This window comes from Dermochelys coriacea, chromosome 19 (assembly GCF_009764565.3).
Source record: "Dermochelys coriacea isolate rDerCor1 chromosome 19, rDerCor1.pri.v4, whole genome shotgun sequence".
In the NCBI taxonomy this organism is placed as follows: domain Eukaryota; kingdom Metazoa; phylum Chordata; order Testudines; family Dermochelyidae; genus Dermochelys; species Dermochelys coriacea.
The window spans coordinates 1342373-1366475 of NC_050086.2; the positions used below are offsets into that span (position 1 = coordinate 1342373).

Below are 24103 nucleotides of genomic sequence, written 5' to 3' on the forward strand. Positions count from 1 at the left end.
GAGCCATCTCTAATTTGTTCTAAGCTATCATCCCTTCTATCAGCAGGCAGGGAATCATCATCTATTTATTTCTTACAATGTCACCGAATTGGTGACCACCTGCAAGGTGTCCACGATGATAAACGCTTGCTTTGTATATGGAGCTATTTTTGACAATGCTTGATAGCACACATCTATCAATTTGCCTAGAAGAACCACCTATTAGGATCATTATCTAACAGGATCCCTTTGTGGGAAGTTTAATGTCAGTGCATCTCGGGAAAGATACCTTGCTGGGTATCTTTTTAGCTCATTATATTCCTGAAGATTAATAATATTTCAGATTTCCATTATAAATTTGGGCTGAACTTTGGAGTTTGATACCCAGAACGAAGCCAACCGCAAGCGAAGGTTGGAGCATGCATTGGAGAGGGCTACTCCAAAGCACAGCTTGCTGCTGCTCCCATCTGGCACAAGTTGGAATTGCTGTACCGACGGCTGGGTGAGCTTTACACCTGATTTTCCGGAACTGGCTGCCTCAGGTGGGCAGATGGGGGGTGAATTTTTCTGTGATGTTCTTGCTCTCCTAATGTGTAAGCACTTTGTGGAAACAAGGCAACTCACTGCTGCCGCCTTGCTTCATGTTGGATTACCTACACATTAGGGACTAGCACAGGCTCTATTTCTGCCCAACCCATTAAAGAAACTTGTTTTAAAATTCCAGTGGTCCAGGAAAGCTGCTTGGACCCTAAAAAAATGTGCTGGGCCCCAGCCTCCTCATCTGCAGGTAAATAATGCCATCACTTTTCATGATTGCTTGCTTTCAGGGATTGCCATGCTCCTCCCAGGAAAGACCACAGCTCCCTGCTTTGGCAGAGATACCTCTGAGCACACCTGGCACCACCCCTGTTCCAGGGAACTAGCTATGAGAAGTGGAGGTCTCCCAGTGCCTTCTACTTTAAAAGAAAAGCCTATAACAACAAACAAATGAACAAAGCCCTTGAAGTGTTTTTGTTTTGATTTTCAAGATGAATATTTGCAGAGCAGCTGTTCTGAGAATGGTTTCCTGGGCTCAGTGTGCAGGAAGGAGGCACCAGGCCTTTCCTCTGCCTCCACTGGGAGTCGTTCCCTTCACACAGCACAGTCCATACAATCACTGATGCCTATCCAAAGGAAAACTCTCAGGTCTAGCAGTGGCAGCAACTGTGCATGTAACACACAGCCGATTTCAACAACCTGTCAGTGATGCATGCGGATGCTTTTTCACCTTGACAATCTTTGTTTTGCTGCATTGCTTTTCATTTCTCACTTCTCAGTTTGAAAGGGCAATGCTGGCACTAGCCAGGCTGGCATGCAAATAAATGCACACAAGCGCAAAAAGCCTAAGTCCCTTCCTTGTAATGTTCCAGTAATCCCTGCACTGAGCAGAAAAGGACAGTTGTAATTATTTTGTTAAACAAAATGCATCTGCCATGTAATGTGCAAAGGGGCCAGAAGTGTTGCTAGTAATTTACATGAGTGACAGAACAGCAGAAAAATGAACTGCTAGTTACCTGTGTTCCAGAGAGCAAACAGCACAGGCAGTGTGGGGAAAGGGACTCAGGTAATGAATGGCTTTAGCTATTGGCTGCCAGGTTGTTTTAATTCATGTCTGGTCTAATTAACTCTGGCTGCCAGCAGTTGCAAATGTAGTTGAATATTATGAGTATTCTTTGCTACACTACAACAAAAACAGAAAGTCATTCTCAGAAGGTACCGACCCAGCCCCAAGGGAGCCTACAGCTAACACCCAATATCTCAGGAGCCAGCAGAGCTAGGAATGAATGAGGCATTCCATAACTGGAGAGCTGGGAAGGTAGGCTAGGGGCTAAGGCATTCATTTGTGTCTAGGGTAAGTTATGAGACAACAGACCATGAACTCAAGTCATTCCAATTAGCATCTTGTTTCTTCCCATTACGTGATTTTAATATCTGCTATCTCAAAAGCTACTAGCGCTAGAAACCGATGCTTTCTACGACCTGGGAGCTAGTGAACCCAGCTTTCAAGTGTTTGAAAGCTCAAAGGTAAGCGGCAGAAATCAGTGGAAGCTGGAAGTGGAAACTGTCTCAGAGCCTTAACAATAGTGTATCCAATGGGGCTGCATGAAGTCATGTATAGATACACCATTCAGTACAGAGCAAAGCAGGAACAAACTCTGCCTTCATTTAAAGTCTGATTTGTGCACCTAATCTTTGTCATTTCTAATAGGCTCCTCTCCATAGCACCTTGTCTCAAATCAAGTACTTAGTTAAATGACAATCCAGGTCCAAAAGCACCATGCCATCCACATCTTGTTTGTTCTGGCTTCAGGGTATATTCTGCAAGGGCCATGATCGGGAAAAGGCTTGCACAGAGCTGTCTTGCACTTTGAGCTCTGTCCTTCCACCAAAAGCGTCATGCTCTGGCCCCTGAATATTTGATCAGCTATAGCAGTATTGCGGCTCACTGGTGGGTCACAGACACTGATGATTCTAAAGTAGGCACAAGCCAAAGTAGGTAGAACCCTGCGTGGATACATCAGCTCCAATCAGTGATCTGCGAATGTGGTCTGCAGATAGCCACAGATTTGCAGGACTCTAAAAGTAGGACCCTGAAGACTAGGACCAGGATGTTGAATTAAGTCCAGGATTTTATAGGGAGCAAGTGTAGAGGGCAGAGAGGGAAATGTTTGATCTGTGCTGGACAAATTTGCTTTTACATAGAGAAGCACTGAAAGATGTAAAACATACTTAATGCAGATTTTTGGCTTTGACTTCTGTCTTCCAAACTGCAGTATTTACACAGCAATTAGATTCTAAGCCAACATGACCATTTTCATATTTACATGTCAGTGGAATTCAGCAGAGGTAGTAAAGCTGAGACAAAGCCCTGAGGCTTAATAATTTGCAGAGTGCCACCTGCAGTTAGGATTTAGAGAAGGCTTCCAAAACCATCAAGGTGTTAAATAACTGAGCTCCTTCAGGGTATGTCTAAACTGCAATCTGAGGTGTGTCTGCAGCTGAGGTCAGTATACATGTACTGGCTTAAATCTAGCTAGCGTGGCTAGAAATGAAAATAGTGGCACAGGCTTCTGACCAAGCTGTACAAAACCTGCCCTGGACTCTGCCTGTGGACTCATGTTGCTAGCTGATACCATCACATCCATGCTGCTATTTTTAGCCTTGATAGCAGATTAAAGCTAGCACAGGTATGCCTACCCTACACTATGCTCATACCTTCAACTGAAGGGGAGACGTATCCTAACTGTATGCAGTCAGTGGTTGCCCTATGCCCTGACATGCTTAGCTACTTTCTAACCATAATCATACTTTGTATTAAAATATTCTTCACTGTGGGCTGAAACTAGAGAGGCAGTGAATTGCTGGCTACCAGCTGAGAGAAACAGTGCTTTCCATGAAGTACTTTATTTTTTAATCTTTGAGGCCAGGTTATTCTTACTGGAGCAGGAAGTGTGCGTGTTGTTGTTGTTTCAGAAGTATCAATCCTTCCATATAAATATACAGGCTAGAAAGTGATTATGTTTAAATGTTTAAAGGAATACCGTCCATCAAACACAAAATCACATTTCTGCCTACATTTTTGTTGGCTCAAGTAACAACATAGTCTAATGGGGGAGTCAAATTGTTTTTCCTATTTTTTCCAGCTTGCTGATGTTATACAGCTGATTACTATCTTCACCTTTCTTTTGTGCAGATTTTTCAGTCTCCTGAAAAATAAAAAAGTTAGGAATTTCAAGTTGATGGCATCCCTTGAATCCAACAGCCCCACAAAGCTGCATAGAAAGTACGATGTGTAGGATGAACAAAGACGCAGGGTAAACTGTTCCATTTTTTCCACCGAATGCATCCAATGAAGTGAGCTGTAGCTCACGAAAGCTTATGCTCAAATAAATTTGTTAGTCTCTAAGGTGCCACAAGTATTCCTTTTCCTTGTTCCATTCAAGACAGGGACATTGATCCTAAATTCTGATAATTTCCCCTCTAAACCCTTGCAATATGGTGATCACCATTAAGAGCTACAAAAAAAGTCCAGCCTTTCTTCCAAACCCTGCAGGTTGTCAGATACACAAAAAGATGCCAGGGCCAGACCTCTAGCGTCTTTCCCTCTGTGTTAAAATAGCCTGTAACTCTGCCACTCTAACATTTCAAAATTTCCTCAGCTTTGAAAATGTTTGCTGTTATAGCTTTTCTGACGTTGAGGGAATTTTGGAAAGTTACAGAGTGGCAGAGTTACAATTTCATTTTTCCTTTTGCAACTCAACTTTTCCACAGTTGGAAAAGGATTTGAAAAGTTACAGCAGATAAAGGAAAACTGAAAAGAAATAAGTGAAAAGACAAACCCTAGACAGTCATTCTATTGTAGTCAGTGGAGGAAAAAAAAGCAAAGGGTGGTCTAGAAAGGGAAAAAACCAAAAGTTTGAAATTTAAATTCAACTAAAATCTAAATGAAAATTTTCCTACAAAAAAATTCAAATGAACTTTCTTCCCATGATTTTTTTCCAGCTAGCCCCATTCCCTTTCTTGGCAAGAGGATGATAGTTACCTTTTGTAATGCACATTGAGAATTATAGCCAAGTACTATGTACTAAGTGTCACTGGAATTATGTGGTGGGACAGAATCGGAAGAGGGCATGTAGTTTACTGTTAAGAACTGCCTATTCCAGTATTGTCTTAGTTTATATAATGCTAAGTACACTATAGAAAAACAGATATTGGAGGAAAAGGGGTTGACAAGCCATTATTCCTGTAGTTCTGGAATGAAACACAGAACAGAAGCCAACAGACAACTTGGGGCTCATATTCCTCTTTGGAAAGATACAGGGTGTTAACTCTTGTTGCAAAGTTCAGCTTTCTGAACTTTTATTCTGGCTTCTTAAAGTTCTCTTCAGAACTCTGAAAACTATGTGTAAAGGCACAGAACAGATGTTGTTGTTGTTCCAGGCCAGGTTTCAGTCAGATGATTCCTACACAGTGGTTATGAAGTGCTTAAGGCTTTTTCCATCACAAAGATGCTGGAGAACAGTAAAGTGCTGGACACTGACCATTCTAATGCATCAGTGCTGTCCATGCGCTATTAAGTGAAGCAGGAATTTTCTAAAACAGTAAAAGTCAATGAATATGTAACTAATTTTATTCCATCTATAAACAGTATTTATTGTGTAAAGCTTTTTTAGTTCATGAAAAGAATGCAGGGAACATCGCAGTGGAGACCCAGACATAGTGGAACTTGGCCCTGCCACATCCTTATCTCCTTCCTAGGAGCTAGTGCAGGAAACAGCAGAGTTCCTCTGTGCAGAGGGAACTCTCCACTGGCTGTCTCCAACCACTCTAAAGGGACTTGGCCAGTAAGCGTATGTGCCTTAGGCTTAGAGGATCGGAGGTCTAGATGATTGGTTTTGTAGATAGAAGCTTTAAAACTCAGTAAAATTATGGGTTTAAGAACACACCAGTGTATTCATTTCTTTAAAAACAACGGTAGGATGTACAATAAAAGACTTCAAGTACATTGATCACTGTAAACTGGAGAGCAGGATCGAAAGTTCAGTGGCTGCTGTGAGAAAAACAAAACAAAGGATTCGTTGTACCCCTATCATCCCGGCAGCTTGATTAGCTGGTCTGCAACAAAATGTTCTTTTAGCACCCCCTATTAATTATTTGTAATTGAGGTTCATATTCCAGCTCTTAGAATACAACTAATTAGCACTTTGCAACGACGACATCAACAAACAGAAAACTTGCCTGGTAATAGCTGCAATGAGCAGCTCCACCGCTTTTGCTCCCAAACCAGATAAAACTTTTGTCAATCACACCTGTAATCCAATAGATCCCACTGCTTCGATCTTCTGCAGATTGCAGGGCAGCTGTATCCACCTGACTTGCCTCTCATACACTCTGGAGCATCCAAGGCCAAGGTATAGCTAGCTATCTTGAAACAGGAAACTAAGTACTTTTTTCTGTACAAAAAGAAGTCAACTTATTCTAATCACATTATATATTACAGGCTGAAAATCTGTTCCTGACTTCCACCGTGTAACAGAAAGGTAAAAGAATAGAGTAAGAATTCAGGTTGTAGTCCTAAAATTGATGTTCCAGATTTACAAAAAAAGTCAATATCCCTGAAATTTCATCTTTGGGTGTTCGTGCTGCTGCATACTTGTGCAAGACGAACCTAAAAAGGATAAAGATTAACAAATAGCACTTGTAAAGAACACATGCTGCCATATCCTAAAGTAGGGGTGGGCAAACCATGGCCCAGGGGCTGCATCCAGCCCTCCAGACTTTTTAATCTTGTCCTTGAGCTCCCTCTGGGGAGTGGGGTCCAGGGCTTGCCCAGCTCCATGCAGCTCCTGGAAGCAGCAGCATGTCCCTTCTCCAACTCCTAAACATAGGGGTAGCCGGGGGCTCCACATGCTGCCTCCGCAGTTCCCATTGGCTGGGAACTGCGGCCAATGGGAGCTGCAGGGGCAGCCCGTTTGTGGATGGGGCAGAACTGCCTGGCCGCGCCTCCTCATAAGAGGGGGATGCAGGACATTCCACTGCTTCTGGGATCTGCTTGAGGTAAGTGCTGCGCAGAGCCTGCCCCCCTGCCACGCCCCAACCCCCTGCCCCAGCCCTGATATCCCTCCTGCCCTCTAACCCCTCAGTGCCAGCCCAGAGCACCCTCCTACACCCCAAACCCCTCATTGCCAGCCCCACTCCATAGCCTGCACTGCCAGCTGGAGCCCTAACCCCCTCCTGCACCCCAACCCATAATTTCGTGAACATTCATGGCCCACCATACAATTTCCATACCCAGAGGTGGCCCTCAGGCCAAAAGGTTTGCCCACCCCCATCCTAAAACCACCCACACTGGAAAAAAAGGAGGACATATTCACCCTTGAATTAAATCCTAAGCACTACCGGTAGGTCTCTCCCACTAATGAAAGCACTGTTTGTATACAGACCAGTTGAGTGTAAGCCCCACGTCTAGCTTACTAGCTGAACAGATCCACATTGTGTAAAACCATATTTTCTGGGTGCTCCAAGGTCCAGGCAAACACAAGAGGAAAGGAATTTAACAAGAAAAATGACTGGGAGAGTCTAATGGAAACTGATGGCCCATTAACTTGGCTACAGGGATGATGACAATGCTAGGCACCACAACAGACCAGTTTCAATTCATAGCCAAGTATATATTGACTTACTGATAACTTCTTCATAATTCCCAGGGTTTCTGGATTGAGATGACTCAAATTCCTTTTGGTCAGGTCACTGGCTGCTAAACGAATGTTCTGTACAAAAAAGACCACAAGTCTCAGTTACTGTTCAGCTGTGTCATACTGGTACATGTTAGGTTGTATGTGAAACCAGTGAAAGAACCAAACAAGATTGAAGTATCTGGATTATATATTAGAAAGACTGATAGACCACTATATTTAAGAGCAGGGAATCATGTACTGCTTTTATAGCAAATGATGGACCCACTGTCCTGGGAACAGCATAAGGTTACTGATAAACAGGACTAGTTACAAATAGAGGACCAGATGCAGCATGAGACCACAGACTCATCTCACACCTTTTCAGTATTGCACCATGGCACATATTGCTATCAGCCATTATTTTAAATTGCATTTGGTGCACTTCAAGACCCACTAAAATATTTCCCTACATTTTTAACAAGTTTCTGCTTTACCTCCCCTCCTCCGACAGGGACCGTAATGATGACATCATTGCTGTTAGCAAGGGGGCTGCCATTTGCAGAGACGATGTAAACGTGCTCATGTGCTGCAGGCGTGCGTAGACCTGGTGTCTTGAAAAGCCTGAAAGATGTTCCCAAGTTATTGCTGAATAACTTTATTCCAGCCCATTAAAATGATCAGCAGTACGTTTCATGAGATTCTCCCCAACTAGAGATTTTTAACATCTCATTTTCAAGGGAAACGGAAGGTTGGAGAAAAATGTGTATCTTGAAGTGCAAAACCAATAGAGCTTGTCAGAACCCAACTGTACTGACAAAAACACTCTGATTAAACTAGGACATGATTTATCTTATCTTCTTTTTTCTAGTTATGACCTCCATCTACCCTCTTCTGTGGGACTACAGGCTTCTGGCTTTAAATCAATCAAACTCTGAGGCCAAAACCTAAGGCTATTAAGTGATGTGTTGTAGTTGTCTCAATATTCCATATTTTACACTGAAAGAGCTAATTCTGAGAAGACATCTGACATATTTAGGCCAACATTTCAAAAGCAGACTCTGGTTTTAGGTGCACAGCTCCAGACATCCTGAGCCAAATCTTCAGAAATGATGAGCACCCACAGCTCCCACTGACTACAGCTTTACTTGAGAACAATAAGATAAGCACTTCTAAAAATCAAGCCCAAGCGGTTTAAAAAACCAAAAGCACACAACCTAAAAACTAAAGCACCTTTGAAATTTTAGATCCCTATCATATCCCTCCCTTAGTCATCTTTTTTCTAATCTGAACTGCCCCAGGTTTTTTAATCTGTCCTCATATGGAAGCTGTTTCTTAGCCCTAACCATTTTTGTTGCCCTTCTCTGTATCTTTTCCAATTCTAATATATTTTTTTTGAGATGGGGTGACCAGTACTGCACGCGGTATTCAAGGTGTGCATGTACCATGGATTTGTATAGCAGCATTATATTTTCTGTCTCTCTCTTTTCTAATGGTTCTTAACATTGATAGCTTTTTTGACTGCCACTGCACAATGAGCAGATGTTTTCAGAGAACTATCCATGATGATTCCAAGATCTTTCAAGAGTGGAACAGCTAATTAGACCCCACCATTTTGTATATAAAGTTGGTGTCATGGGTACACTTACCATCGGGGTACTTTCCTGTGGCCACATCTGGGTATTAGCTCCACTAAGGTCTAATGCCCCCCCTCCCACTGGTGGCTCACATTGCATCCCCTCTCACTCTACAGGACATGTAGTGCTCCCTCTTCATGATTCAGCCCTTTGGCCAGGTCATTATGTAGTCCTCCCCTTCCAGGGTATCGAAGTTCCTCTGGATCAGCTGTCCTCATCTTTTCCAGACAGTCTTCCCATTCAAAGCCAGGCCATGTGCCATTTTCCCAGTGGCTGGAAGGGACCCTATGTCCAGCAATTATGGTCGGCTTGCTCCCTGTTGCTCTTTCCCTGGACTTCTACTTCTTTGCTCTATCTTCTGGCTCCCCCCGACCCCAGTTTACCAACGCAAACTTCCTCCTCCCAGGGAGTGACTGCAGACTACTTCTGCAGCTCGTGTTCTCAGCTTGCTGGCTTTATATGAACTCAGCTTGCCTCTGGCTCAGCTGGACTCCACTTAGCGCTTGTCCATCAAGCCCAAGTCTCCTCCCACGTGCAGCCTACCAGGTTAATTGACCTAATTTAACCTGCTCTGCCTTGTGTGGCGTGGACACCCCATCACAGCTGAGACTATGTTTTCCAATGTACATTACTTTGCACTTATCAACTCTAAAATTTCATTTACAATTTTGGCGTCTGGTCACCCAGTTTTGTGAGATCCCTTTGCAATTGTTCGTAGTCTCCTTTGGACTTAACTATTAAGTAATTCTGTATCATCTGCAAATTTTGCCATCTCATTGTTCAACCCCTTTTGCAGATCATTTATGAATATGTTGAACAGCACTGGACCCAGTACACATCATTGAAGGATCCTGCTATTTACCTCTCTCCACTGTGAAAACTGACTATTTATTCCTGCCCTTGGTTAAAAGATAGGAAACAAGTTACTGACTCATGAGAGGATCTTCCTTCTTATCCCATGACTATTTACTAGTCTTTGGTATGGGACCTTGTTAAAGTCCAAATACACTAAATCCACTGGATCACCCTTGTCCACATGCTTGTGACCACCTCCTCAAAGAATACTAATAGATTGGTGAGGCATGATTTCCCTTTACAAAGGCTATGTTGATGCTTTCCCAGCATATCTGATAATTGTTCTTTAATATAGTTTCAACCAATCAGCCTGTTACTGAAGTTACGCTTACTAGCCTGTAATTGCCAGGATCGCCCCAGGGCCTTTTTAAAAACTTGGTGTTATATTAGCTGTCCTCCTCTCATCAGGTACAGAGGCTGATTTAAGCAATAGGTTACATACCACAGTTGTCAGTTTTGCACGTATCAGATGCACATAGTTGAACAATGGAAAAAGGAGAGGGAGAAGGGACAAGTGTGGAGATGGTTCAAACAAATAGACTACAATTTTGCTGATTGCACAGTACAAGACTGAGCACAGTAAGCCATGCACAAATGAATACAGAATCATGAAATGTCAAATTCCAATCCTGGTTCTGCTGGTGACACACTACTAATAGTAGTCAATCTCACTTCTCTACCTCAGTTATCTCATCCTTAATATTTCAGGGTTGTGAAGGTTAGTAAATATTTCTACAGCACTTTGAATATGTGAAGTGTTCCATTATGGCTCTTATAACACACATCAGATAGGAACAGCCACTGCCATGGGGCAGAATGGTAACAAGCTTATCTATATTGCAACTGTTCTGTCCTAGCTCATGGAAAACTAATGGCAAGACACACTAGATGCCTCGACACCTAGCAAATACTGATACTTAATAGAGACATTTTGCAGAATACTATAAATATACAGCAACGTGGCTTTGCTAATTAATGCACACTCACCTGGAATCAAATTTAGGGGTGACAGTGGAGGTCCTTCCCCATGTGCGGGAACCAGCGACTTGGCCAAGGGCTGGAGTGACAAAGTTATTTTTGCTTGACCTGTTCAAAGAAAGTGGCAGTGATAAGATGATGCCCTTTTAAAAGATCAGTTTAGCAGTTACTTCTCAGTTCTGAACATCTGTTTTATTAGTTAGAAAAGCTGAGAACAATGTGAGGGTATTTGGAAACTAGAGGTTTCTCCTGATTTCAGGAAATGCCTCTTGACATAGCAGTGAAGACTGAAGTTTTAGGACAGCTTGATTCAGTGTAAAACCCCACGCACCCTCAAAGAGAATAGCTAGTCAGTCACCTCACCATACTATGAGACTGCCCTCTGTAGAGCTCCTCCATTTACCCCTACTATACCTTTGTTAGCTCCTCCACCACAGTATGCTTCGTCAGCCAGATCACTCCCTCCTCCATCCATCCACCCCAACCATGGCTACTTTGGCAGTATCATTTCTGGTCTTCCCTTTCCATCCCCACATTGAAGGAGAGGGATTCACACCACTCCAGACACTTACCTTTTACTAATGCGTTTCACTCTCGCTGATGGAGCTCTTCTGGTCTTCGAAACTGGCACTTTTTTGGTTGATGTCTTCACCTGGAACACACAGAACTCAGTGAATTATTTACTGTTTCTTGATCAAACCATAGCTCACCTCCAGTTCTGAAGAAGTGCTCCCATAACTGAACTAACACTGATAACAGGAACTGAAGAACAAGACTCACTGTTCCCCTTCTCAGATGATCAAAACTGTGGAAAACCTGTCCCTTTTGAGTCTTGGCTTTATCATAGCCTAGAGCTGAGCTGGGGAAGACACAGGAATTTGTGCAGAATTCTTTTCCATAGATATCAAAATTCTAATAGTTAGTTAGAGCAGTCTTGGGTAAAGAGACTCCTGCTCCCAGAACATGATGGAAGTTGAACATATAATTTAAGAGAAAATGGATATAAAATGTTTCTTTACACTTTTAGAAGTGGTTGGGTTCTATCTCATAACAGAATCTATTTAAGGCACTCACATACCATGTGGACTCTGATCTCATGACAAACAGAATTCAGGCTATGAAGCAAAAGGGGAAACTAATTTCTCATTGAAGGTTTGGAGACACACAAAATATATGAAAATACCCTGAAGTCCCCTGACATTTTGTGGTTTTACACATTTTAAAAGAAATTCTCTCCCCAACGGGTCTTTCACACAGAAACAAAACTAGGCAAACTGACTGTACAGTACAGAGGGGAAACAGTGAAAGACACTACCCACAGAGCTTTTTCAAATGTACAAGAAAACAAAATGAGAAATCTCTCTCTTCCCATTATAGTCATCTTGGATATTACAAATAGAATAGATAACATTTTCAGATGGTCATGTGATTTAAGTTGCATCTGAGAAATATATTCTGCAAAATAAAACTAGCTGTAAAGTTATATTTTACAAATTTAAAATAAAAAGATTATATAAACTTATAATGCTGATTAAAACAGGTAGCTAGCCTACGGCAAGCAAGCTATAAGCATCACCTCCATCAAAAGTCAACTCACTTCCTGCCTGGGCCATAACCACAACAAGATCAGTCATTTACCTTCCCTGTTTTGGGATTAACATTTTCGTGTTCTGGCTCTGATTCTTCAAGGGCTTTGCTATCCTGTTTCCTCTTCTTTGCTATAGGGAGCAAACTAAGTTCTGTTTCTTCTTCAATAGCATCGATATCCTGTTTGGATTTTTTAGCTAGAAGGAGAAAAATGTGTCCAAATTGAAAAAATTCGAAGCATATTAAATTATCCATGAACAGATAGGGTGAAAAGAAAACAGTCGTGAAGTTTGTTTGGCAAACAAATTATTGAACTAGTAGTTACATACTTATATAGAGATAAAGTAGGATTTTATAAGGAAATGGGTTTTATGGACAGCATAAACAAATGTGAATAACACTTCTATAAGATTTAGCAAATCTAAGTTAACATGCTCCACATGTAACATCACAAAGACTGAAGCAACAATTGTTTCTTTGAAACCTATTTAGGCCAGTTAATGAGAGTTGGAAAATAGTTGACAAGATCCATAAGGAACAAAAAAACATTCCACTATTGATTGCACCCAGAGCATTCAGCAATGCTTGTAAACAAACTGACCTTTCTTGACAATTCTGAAAGGCGTCTGGATAACTTCTGCTGTAAGTTTGTTTATTTCTGATAGCTCCAAATCTGCCTAAAATCAAAAGCAATCACAATACCATGTGTATTATTAGTAAAGAACTAACTCATTCCTAACTGCCTGCAAACAGCAGTGTAAACCCATAATTATTTTACAATTTCTATGCTGCTTTGCACTTTGCTATGTAAACACTTCTCTGGTATTTTAGAAATGGTAACAGCTTGCAGGACCTGCACAGCACTTAGTACTGAAAGACTTTATTCACCTGCTACAGCTATTCCCAACCCCCAAACATTTCAGTCCAATCCCAACATAGAAGTTTTCTGGTTTACAAAGAAATGCATATTCCCTGGTGAGTGAGGCAGGGCAAGATAACAGTAAGGAAACATTGTTTAACTGATAGTCTGTTTAGTCGATCAGTATCACTGGTAGGCAAACCAAGATTTCATTGCAGAAAAATGGCTTCCTATAAAAAGACTGCTAAAATTGAAAACTTTCAGCTATCTGGGCCATGGGAGAAAGGAGGTCAGGACACTTGCTATTTTCCACTTCTTTAAAAATCAAAGGCAGACACCCACCATCAACTGCAGAGACCCAGCTTGAATTACAAGGTCAGTTTTCTGACACTTGATAAGCCTCTAAGTGAGACAAGCAAAGAGGTAGTTACAGAATTCAGGAATAAGTCTTCCAGCTACCAAATGCTTCAGACTCAGGGCTTCTCTACACTTGAAACACTGCAGCTGAGCCATGAAGAGCTTTGGTATAGACACTCACTACAGCAAAAGGAGGGTTTTTCCAATCAGCATAGTTAATCCATGTCTCCAAGACAGTAGCTAGATAGTGGAAGAATTCTTCCATCAACCAAGGGCTGTTTATACTGGGGCTTAGGTCAGCTTAACTATGTGGCTCAGTGGTGTGCATTTTTCACATTCCTGAGTGATGTAGCTGAGTTGACTTAACTTTTGAGTGTAGACTGGCCTCAGTAAAGATTTTGGAGAAGTCTGTATTAGGTGACAGCCATAACAATGAAGTGAGTTTCAATAGTCATTAAAATGCACTGCAAGGGATACTGGATATGTATCGTGGAGAAAGGAGTGTCAAGATTTACCATAAACCAAGTAATTGAAGGAGAAGGCTAGCACTTTTGGCCAGACAGGAGAGACTACAAACGTTTCAGAATAGCAGCCGTGTTAGTCTGTATTCGCAAAAGGAAAAGGAGTACTTGTGGCACCTTAGAGACTAACAAATGTATTTGACCCTAAGTTTTCGTGAGCTACAGCTCACTTCATCGGATGTCTTATTTAATCCTTTCACCAAGTGCTGTGCTAAGACTCCTAAAATGATGCAATGGTTTAAATAAAGATTGGGTTCCTAAAAACATTATCCAGTAGTACCAGAAAAGAAGTTTCTATTTGGCTTAGGAGCTATATGTTACCTACCGTTGCTGCTTCTTCTAGGGCCTTTTTACTTCCTCCTTTAGCTGGAGACAGAACATTTTTTATCAATGTATAACCAGAGTAATTTATGCAATATTAAAGTTTTAATACTTGGGTAGAATTAAACAAACAGCAAACAATGAGCATTTCTTGACAGTTAATGACCAGCTTAAGATAAAGAAACTAGTGGGAAAACAAGATTTATCGTAAACAGAAAATCTGTGGTTGTCTACGAATCCATGTGGATAGGATATTCAATTTGCCTCTTCTTGTTCCCAAAGATTTTTTTTAAACACATGATTTTGCACCCAGTTAACCCAGTGCCACACCTCACATCTCATGTGCCAATGAGTTTAAGACATCCAAAGGAAAAACATTTGAAGCCTTATTTTGAAGCCAAACAAATAAACTTATCCAATACACTGACTTTAAATGTGATGTGTTACAAAAGAAATAATTTACTGTAATTATCGATAACGATGTAGGTAGTAATTACGTTTCTGAAAATCATGCAACTAGAATATGTCACTAAACAGAGTCCACTAACTGGATGAATATGACTTATTAACTAACTTTTAGCTCTAAATTTAGTACATTTTTGAACTATTTTGTCAATACATATTGGAGTGGATGGACCATACCAAAGTAGTCAAGCCAGTTCATCTCTCTCAGTGCTAGAGGAAGTCGGAGGTTTTCTATGTTATAAAGATTATCCAATTCCTTGAGAAGATTTTGCCCATTTGTTTGTAGCTGATCAATTCTGGTTTGGACTAAAAGAAAAAAATTTTGATTGATTAGTACATAGAACACAAATGTTATTCAGGGATTTATATATCTGCTTGAATTTATATTTCTCTGAATATCAGCAAAAATCTACTCCCTTGTGAACATGCTTTTCTGATCAAATCTATTTCATTCATCTCAAATGAGCCTTTTTGAGCACTTATATTTTCATTTGCTGCGAGCCGATGGTAGAAAATTAACTGGACTGTATAAAGGTATGTCTGCAGTGCTTCTGCACAGACACTCCCTATACCGACAGGAGGGTTTCGCCTGTTGATGTAGGCAATCCACCTCCCCGAGAGGCAGTCACTAGGTTGATGGAAGAATTCCACAAGGTGGAACAGATTGTCACCTACCACCCATATTGGAACCCATATCATTAAACAATTACAACCCACACTTGATGAGGACCACATCCTGAAAGAAATCTTTCCTGAATCCCCTTTTCTGCCCTTCAAACAACCCCCCAATCCCATCATCAGAAAAAAGTTCTGCATAAACCAAGACACATTAACTCAAAGCAGCACCAGACACTGCCAGAACAACAGATGCAAAACCTGTGGACATCTCTCCACTGCCGCGATGATGAACACCCCTTACAAGACACCTCTCAAAATCCCTGGCTTCTAAACAAGCCTATCACAACATGTGGTGTATCGCAGCCAGTGCACTAAGTGTTCCTCGATAACAACAACTATGTGGGTGAAACCAGGCAATCACTAAGCTCTTGAATGAATTCACACAGAAAAATGATAAAAGACAAAAATACCATATCACCTGTGTGGTACACACTTTCCAGTGTGATCATTCTATGACTGACCTCTCAGTCCTCATCCTCAAAGGAAACCCGTGCAACACCTTCAAAAATCGAACTTGGGAACTTAAATTCATAACTTTGCTTGATACTAAAAATCATGAACTAAATATACACATACTGGATTTATGGTTTATTACAAAAATCTATAACCCACTAAACCTTCCCCCAATAAATGGAGAGGTATTAACAGGCCACTTCACACTGAATGGTCCCTTGATATATGTATTAACTATTTATGCTGGACAATCTGTTCTACCTTCCATTTAGCTGTGACACAGAGTACATTTCCCAGATCTGAAGAAGAGCTCTATGTAAGCATGCAAGCTTGTTTCTCACCAACAGAAATTAGTTCAATAAGAGATATCACCTCACGGACCTTGTCTCTCTAAATAGCCTATTGACAAGCACCCAGTATTAATATTGAACAGCTGACAGTTGTTAGGATATAGATATTCAGGTCTGTCTGTAAAGGCCTATACTCTAAAAATTTAGGTGTATTCTTATCACTTGGCTAATGATAGAGGTATAAAAGAAAGAATCAAAATCACTGTCTGCCAGTGTAAAGTCCTTCTCTTACTGTGACAGTTTGAGGCCCTGTTCTTAGACTAAGGCCTTTGGCTAAGCAACAGAGGCAGCCATAAGCTGGGAAGCGACCGGTCACATCCTCACATTCCAACCTAGTCACATTGAAATAAGGTGCTATTGGGCCGTTAGGAATACAATCCTGTCCTGATAATGCCCATCGCCTCCAGAGAAAGGGAAGTGCCTAGAAGATGTAAAAGGAAACTTAGTGTGATAGCATCCTGTCTGGCAAGAACTCACTTATCAATAGCATGTGAAATCCTCACTTCTGTATTGTTTTGTCATTATAGTTCTCACTTTGCTATTGATTGTCAGTATAATCTCTGTCTGGTTCTGTGATTGTTCCTGTCTGCTGTATAATTAATTTTGCTGGGTATAAACTAATTAAGGTAATGGGATATAATTGGTTAAATAATCATGTTACAATATGTTAGGATTGGTTAGTTAAGTTTCAGTAAAATGATTGGTTAAGGTATAGCTAAGCAGAACTCAAGTTTTACTATATAGTCTGCAGTCAATCAGGAAGCGATGGGGGGGGGGGGGGAAATGGGAACGGGAATGGGGAAATCATGCTTGCTGGAAGCTCACCCCAATAAACATTGAATTGTTTCAGAGTAGCAGCTGTGTTAGTCTGTATTCGCAAAAAGAAAAGGAGTACTTGTGGCACCTTAGAGACTAACAAATTTATTAGAGCATAAGCTTTCGTGAGCTTTTTTTTCCCCACCAAATGCATCCGATGAAGTGAGCTGTAGCTCACGAAAGCTTATGCTCTAATAAATTTGTTAGTCTCTAAGGTGCCACAAGTACTCCTTATTGAATTGTTTGTGTCTTTGGACTTTGGGTATTGTTACTCTCTGTTCATGCGAGAAGGACCAGTGAAGTAAGTGGGTGAAGGAATAAGCCCCTGTAACAACCGTGACCTCTGAAAAGAGTTCCTATTTTAGTTTAATTCTTAGTAGACCTGCATCAACACTGCAGCATACTCATCACAACTAGCCTTCTGGATAGAAGCCTCAGGAAAGGTCAAGGATTGCATGAGCATCAAGAATTAAACCACCTTCTCAAATCCCTCAAAGGCATCCTTCTGGATCAAAGCTACAGCTTGTGCTGTATCTGTCCTGCCTGTACAGGACTTCAGTGTCCTGAGGTGTCAGTTTCCAGGGTTCGCAAAAAAGAAAAGGAGCACTTGTGGCACCTTAGAGACTAACAAATTTATTTGAGCATAAGCTTTCGTGAGCTACAGCTGAATGCATCCGATGAAGTGAGCTGTAGCTCACGAAAGCTTATGCTCAAATAAATTTGTTAGTCTCTAAGGTGCCACAAGTACTCCTTTTCTTTTTGCGAATACAGACTAACATGGCTGCTACTCTGAAACCAGTTTCCAGGGTTGTCAAGACAATAACTTTCACCAGCATTAAATTAACCTGGAAAATAACTCAGGACTCTGAAGCCTTTGTAGAAAGCAAGTTTATGAATGAGTGCAAAGGTTACCTTCACGATCAAAGTCCTTTAAAAACGCAGCAAGCTTTTTCTTTTTCACATTGCTTTTGCTGGTTCCATTGGCTGTTTTCTTCCTGGATGGTGCCATGGTGTCGGATGGAGCTCTGCAGCAGAACAGAAACAGCCAGTTGGGTTCACACAAGAAGGGAATACTTGCCAGTCAGAGACAAGAGGCCCTAATCTTCTGGGGTGCTGGGAGCTACTGCTGCTCTACCCGTATTGAAAACCAGGGCTCCTGGGACTATTGCAAGCCACAGCAGAGAGCCGGCATTGGTGCCCCACACAGGGGAGTGGCTCCCCGCACCATGACCAGGAAACAGATGCACCACTGGCGGCATGGGGCTGAAAGCCTGGCAGGGGCTTGTCTGAACATGGGGCTGCTCCTGGTCAGCTCCAGAGGTGGGGGCTCTGGGCGGGTGAAGCTAAACAGGCCCACAGCGAAGCGAGGACGGGTCAGAACCAGCCCGGCCTGCCCCAAGCCGCATCACCTCTCTCTGGAGTAGACAAAGCCGGCTGGGAACCACCTGCCCAGCACCCGGCCAGGGCAGTGGTTTTCAAACCTGTGGTCCTGGTGACCCCCCCTTTTCACACAGTCGCCTCGGAGTGTGACTCCTTCTGAATTAAAATGGAGGGATCATGGAATTGGGGCATGGAGCTGGCAGCTCACCTCCCCTGGGCTCGGGGAAGGCTGGGGCGGAGGGACAACGACTGGGGAGCGAAAATGTGACAGAAGGGAGAAGGGGGCTTCTGCATGTCCCCCCCCGAGCAGGCCCCCCGATCCCCGAGCGGGCCCCGCCGCCCCAACAGCCCCCCCCGATCCCCGAGCGGGCCCCGCCGCCCCAACAGCCCCCCCCGAGCGGGCCCCCCGCCCCAACAGCCCCCCCCGATCCCCGAGCGGGCCCCCCGCCCCAACAGCCCCCCCCGAGCGGGCCCCCCGCCCCAACAACCCCCCCGATCCCCGAGCGGGCCCCGCCGCCCCAACAGCCCCCCCCGATCCCCGAGCGGGCCCCGCCGCCCCAACAGCCCCCCCCCGAGTGGGCCCCCGGCCCCCAACTCACCGGCTCGCTCCGGGCGTCCCCAACGCGCGCGCGAACCCCAACAACTACATTCAAACCCGACCGCCCAATCAGCGACGCGGCGGGACGGCGCCCAAACGCGCACGCGCTCCCGCCGCCAATGGAAAACGGAGCACGAGAGAGAGAGAGAGAGAACTACAGTTCCCAGCATGCCTCGGGGCAGGCAGGTGACTTCCGCTTCGCGCGAGCGCCCGTTGCTGGGGCAGTCGATCTCACTTCCGGTCTGAGGGGAGCTGGCAACTACGCTTCCCAGGGCTCGGGTAAGGGAAGGCCCCGGGGTTCGCCTGGCCCCCGCGACCTCTCCCCTCCCCCGCCGGCCCCCCATGGAGACCCGCCCCCCCGCCCCCGGCCCCGCATGGCGACCCGCCCCCATTGGACCCTGCATAAAGCCCCTCCCTCTCTTTCCTCCAGCTCTGGCAGGGCTCTCCCCTCAAATAGGTTCACCCCCATAAACAGCAGTCCACCCCCAATCCCCCCCTTGTCTAGGAGCTGCCTGAGCTCCTCAGCCCGTGGCACTGGTCTGTGGAGGGGGATGGTGAGCGTGGGCAGTGGCCGCTTACTGGAAGGCGGACCCGACCCTCAGCCCTAGGGTCTCTTCACCTGTGTGTACATATTGCAGGTTTCTGTGTGGTGCCCATCACCAGAGCCTCTCTTCCTGCAGCTCTGGGTCTGCCTATCAGAAGATGTCAGAGAGCCCAGCCATCCTGGTCCTTCATCAGTCCCTGCAAAAGTGCTTCCGGGCCATACAGCAGCAGCAAGAGGCTTGGCAGATGGCGCTGACGGACTGTAAGCCTCTCCTGAGCTCCCTCGGCAATCTGGCAGAGCAGATGCAGGCCTGCCAGAAGGTCATATTTGCACATACACCGCTGCGAGGCTTCCCGGATCTGGAAGAGCAGTTAAAGTATAAGCAACGCTGTGCAGCAGAGACTCTGCTGGAAGAGCTGGTGGGCAAAGTGTAAGAGGCTGTTGTGTCAGGTTGTGAGCACTATGAAAGCCTAGGCAAACATGCTGAGAGAGGGGGGATTCCCTTTCTGGCCTCTTTGCAGGATTCACATCTGAAGGAGGGGAGATAATGTCAACCTAAGCATCACGTTTCTGTCTGGAAATGTTGTACCTATTGTTCTAACAATATGTAAAATCATAACAACTGAAAGTGAGCAAAAAAAAAATTGTCCCCTGTCTTTCAATTTGTTTACTTTACTTGACTTTACATGGTGGGCCAGGTTCTCAACTGGTGTCAATCAGTGTAGCCCCATTGAGGTCTGTTGGACCTTTGTTGATTTACAATAGCAAAGAATCTGGTCGAGTGTTGTCAAATATTCATTTTCACCCTTTGTCCTCATTTTGTGTCAGTCTTTCTCACAGAATCTTGGAAGTGGGTGCGTTTGTGTGGGATGAGCATTTTAAAAAAGGAGAAATATATAACTGTAAAACCACAAGAATTATCAGGGGTCTCAGCCATGTGTAATACTTAATAGTTTAGAGGAGTTAATAGTACTCATTAGATTTCAAGTTGCAATGTCTCTTTAAATTATGTAATTTGTTCAGCCTTTCAGCAACATGCTCTATATGATCAGTTATATAGTCATATAGGTTTGCCTTTTCCTTGCATGAATTCCCTAGTTCCAGTTCAGGTTACATATACTGCATATTGTTGAACTCACCAAACTGTCACTGCAGGGTGAAGCACTTTTTTTTTTTTTTTTTTTTTTTTTTTTAAAGCAAGTACTGAGACTTGTCCATGTAATTCATTTTGGGGTACAAAGTGAGTGAGGCCACTCTTTGGAAAACACAGTCCTGAGTATTACTCTCTGTTTTCACAGAGCTGACTTGCAGAAAGTGCGGGATGTAGTTAGTGGCTACGTGGGCACTGTTTTCCAACTCTATGAGCAGCATGCGGATGTGCTAGGTTTTGAAGCTTCTGTGCAGCGTACTGCTCTTATCCCCTCGCTGGCAGACATGTTGGAATGGCTGCACAATATTGAGAGATATTACCGACATGTGTATCCTTTGCTAGAAAAGCTAAAAGTTTGTAGCTCAAACAGGTCAAGGAGGTTGGTGTCTTGATTCATGTCAACAGAACTGGATTTGGCTTTCTTTGTTTGTGAGTTGTCATCAGCTGGTGACCATTAAGGTCACAATAAAACCTCACCAAGGATCTTGATGGACAGCTCTGGTAGATTGCTCTTGCCTCTACCTTCAGGAGTCAGTCTCCTGGTCCTGCTGTTTGGCCAAGAGAAATGAGATGAATAGGGAACATTTTTAGTAAGTGAATTTCTCAAAGAATCTAGAAAATACAGTCCGTAGAAGGCGAAGAAGCTTAGATACTTTGGGTTACTATCGTTAGTGTGTTTTGACAAGAAACAACAAATCGAGCTCTCTCAGCATGTTCTGGTGGGAGGGGGAGTTGGACTGCAGGACTACAATGGGTCCCTACTCTCTCTTTTGAGCTCATAACTTCCTAAGAAGTCAGCTTGCTTTTTGTTTCCTTCTCACCTCTCACCGGCCCCATGTTTCAATCCTTACCTTCCAGAAAGATACCTGGAGAGTAAATTCCTCCTTCTCCAAATCAGATATGAGAACTTGCCAGACATGCAAACCCTGCCGCAGTCCTGGGAGAGGATTTTGGAGAACAACCGAAACATGGTTCAAGGTAATTTCATAAAACTCTTAAACATCTTAATGTGAGCTTAGTGCTATTGAAAGGGGCTGGCGTGGTGGCCTTGGAGACTGAAAGCCACTGTTTATCACCTGAACCTGTACTGTATTGGGTTTGTTTAGTCTGGAAAAGAGAAGACTGAGGGGGGGACATAACAGTTTTCAAATACATAAAAGGTTTTACAAGGAGGAGGGAGAAATTTTTTTTCTTAACCTCTTAAGAATAGGATAAGAAGCAATGGGCTTAAATTGCAGCAAGGGAGGTTTAGGTTGGACATTAGGAAAAACTTCCTAATTGTCAGGGTGGTTAAGCACTGGAATAAATTGCCTAAGGAGGTTGTGGAATCTCCATTATTGGAGATTTTTAAGAGCAGGTTAGACAAACACCTGTTGGGGTAGTCTAGAGCAGTGTTTCTCAAACTATCTGATGTGGGGGACCGGCAATTTTTTTTTCTCAATGTGCACGCAGACCGGCAGCCGATGGCTTGCGGACTGGCACCAGTCCATGAACCAGCACTTCGAATAGCACTGGTCTAGATAATACTTAGTCCTGCCTTGTGTGCAGGGGACTGGACTAGATGACCTCTCGAAGTCCCTTCCAGTCCTATGATTCCATGCAGCCACAACAATGTCTATCAGTTAGTGCTACCAGTGCTACCATTGCAGGATAGTATGTGGTTATGGACACTTGTTCTCTGGGAACTGGACTGAGACCCACTGAACAATCACTATATGGTAACAACTTGAAGTCACTGCACACCTGGACTTGACTGGAAATGGGACCTTTGAATAGAGGCAAAAGGTTCCGTATCCCATTTACCAGTCCTAAGATATTGAATTGTTGGTGGGTTATTCCCCGTTGGTCCTTGGTAATAAGTGGGGAGGTTGTGTGTGTGTGATGACAAAAATAACACTTAGTGCAACATTAATGGCTTCTGTTTTTTCCTCCCAACTTAGACACTCTTCTGAAGGTCTCCTTTCTGGAGACTCTGTGAAGAGCTCTATTACTAACCAGCTTTCAGAGAGAAAACACCAGAGGATTTGTGTGGAATGATTAGTTTTGGGTGCCCGGGATAATACCTTGTTCAGGATACCCATGAAGAAGCTGGATTTGCTGAATGAGCTAGCCCAGTGCAGGGGTTTCCCTTGCTCTCTGTTATGAGCTAAGTGGTGTGTTAAAAGTCAAACAAGCCTGGCACCCAATGTGAGTGGCCCTGCTGCTTCCTTGGCTTATGAAAGTGGACTTGATGTAGCAGCTGAAACAGTGGCTCAGCTCATAAACTGAAGACAAGGGGAAAATGACAGATGTGGAATTTCTTTTTTAGCTCAGGGAGAGCTGCCAGCAGCAGCACTTGTGAACTTATTGTATGCTAAAGGAAATATATTTTTTAAATAAAAAATGTGTCCGTCTGTGGTTAATGGCATACTGCAATTCTACACCAGGTAGCTAAATAAATGTTAGAGCAAAAACTTCCACTTAAAAATATTCCTTGTGTGATACCTACTGTCATTACATGTAACACTAAAGATTGCTACAGCATGAAGTCTAAAGAGAAACTTCTGATTGCTGACAAATGCACAAAAGAAGCCATCTGTCTGTTAAGTTTCCTTTTTTACTTGTGTGGGGCCTTCACCCAGAAAGGCCAAAGAAAAACCTGTTTTCAAAAAGTGATTATGAAGCTGAAATAGTGGCAGGTGCTGCTGTAGTTGTAGAAACTACATTTAGTATTTTCTGAATTTATTAGATTTCAAATTGCTGGCTCCAAGTAGAACAGATAATAGATACAAGTCCTTAAGTAAAGAATTGTAGCTCACTTCTCTAGCAAGGACTGACATTTTACTGCTGCTCTCTGTCCCATGAGGTAAAGTGATTAATAATTAAAAGTAAGATACTTCTCCATTACAGGGCAGATAGTGATAAGCAATTCAAATTGGCTTTATACCCCAGCCAGGCAGCTGTAAGACGAGCTTCCTGTCAGTGCTGCTCTGAGCGAGCTCCCCCTGATTTTAACACTTGCCTTTGGAGGGGTGCAGGCTCCTTACGTGTAGAACCTTGGGCTCCTGCAGGGTAGAGACTATCCAGTATGCTGTGCTGAATTGTGCTTCTGGGCCTCCCACCAATGTTACCGGGAGCTGTGGGCAGTGTGAATCCATTTAGCTGTAGTCTGATGGTTTTGGAATGTAGTCTTTACTGAGAACACCAAAGTCATTTCACTTAAGACCTAAGATGGACTTGACCTCTGTCCTAGAGGTGAAAGGTGAGGGCTTGTCCATGCTATGTGTACCAGTGGTGAAAATAAAATGGCCAAGCATCCTATTATGAAAAGTTTAACATAGTTTCATCTTCCTCCACAAGGGAGTGGTATTGCACTTCTGCT

General features: G+C 43.3%; 2 protein-coding genes across 3 annotated transcripts; one reads left to right on the forward strand and one right to left on the reverse strand.

Annotated features, from left to right (window-relative positions):
- Positions 1-5445: 5445 nt before the first annotated feature.
- On the reverse strand, positions 5446-19802 carry CDCA8 (cell division cycle associated 8). 2 transcript variants are annotated; one of them, XM_038377945.2, is made up of 11 exons: positions 19668-19802; positions 17983-18095; positions 14951-15079; positions 14313-14353; positions 12852-12927; positions 12302-12447; positions 11236-11315; positions 10673-10771; positions 7691-7817; positions 7203-7289; positions 5446-6187 (listed from the first exon to the last, which is right to left on the reverse strand). In XM_038377945.2, the coding sequence occupies exons 1-11, from the start codon at positions 19703-19705 to the stop codon at positions 6143-6145; spliced, it is 981 nt and encodes a 326-aa protein (XP_038233873.1). In that variant the 5' UTR covers positions 19706-19802; the 3' UTR covers positions 5446-6142. The 2 variants fall into 2 exon arrangements, with proteins under 2 accessions (XP_038233873.1, XP_038233874.1); XM_038377946.2 differs by lacking the exon at positions 19668-19802 and adding an exon at positions 19050-19161.
- Positions 19751-22818, forward strand: C19H1orf109 (chromosome 19 C1orf109 homolog). Its single transcript, XM_038377949.2, has 4 exons — positions 19751-20022; positions 20891-21070; positions 21605-21720; positions 22683-22818. The coding sequence occupies exons 1-4, from the start codon at positions 19751-19753 to the stop codon at positions 22718-22720; spliced, it is 606 nt and encodes a 201-aa protein (XP_038233877.1). The 3' UTR covers positions 22721-22818.
- Positions 22819-24103: the final 1285 nt, after the last annotated feature.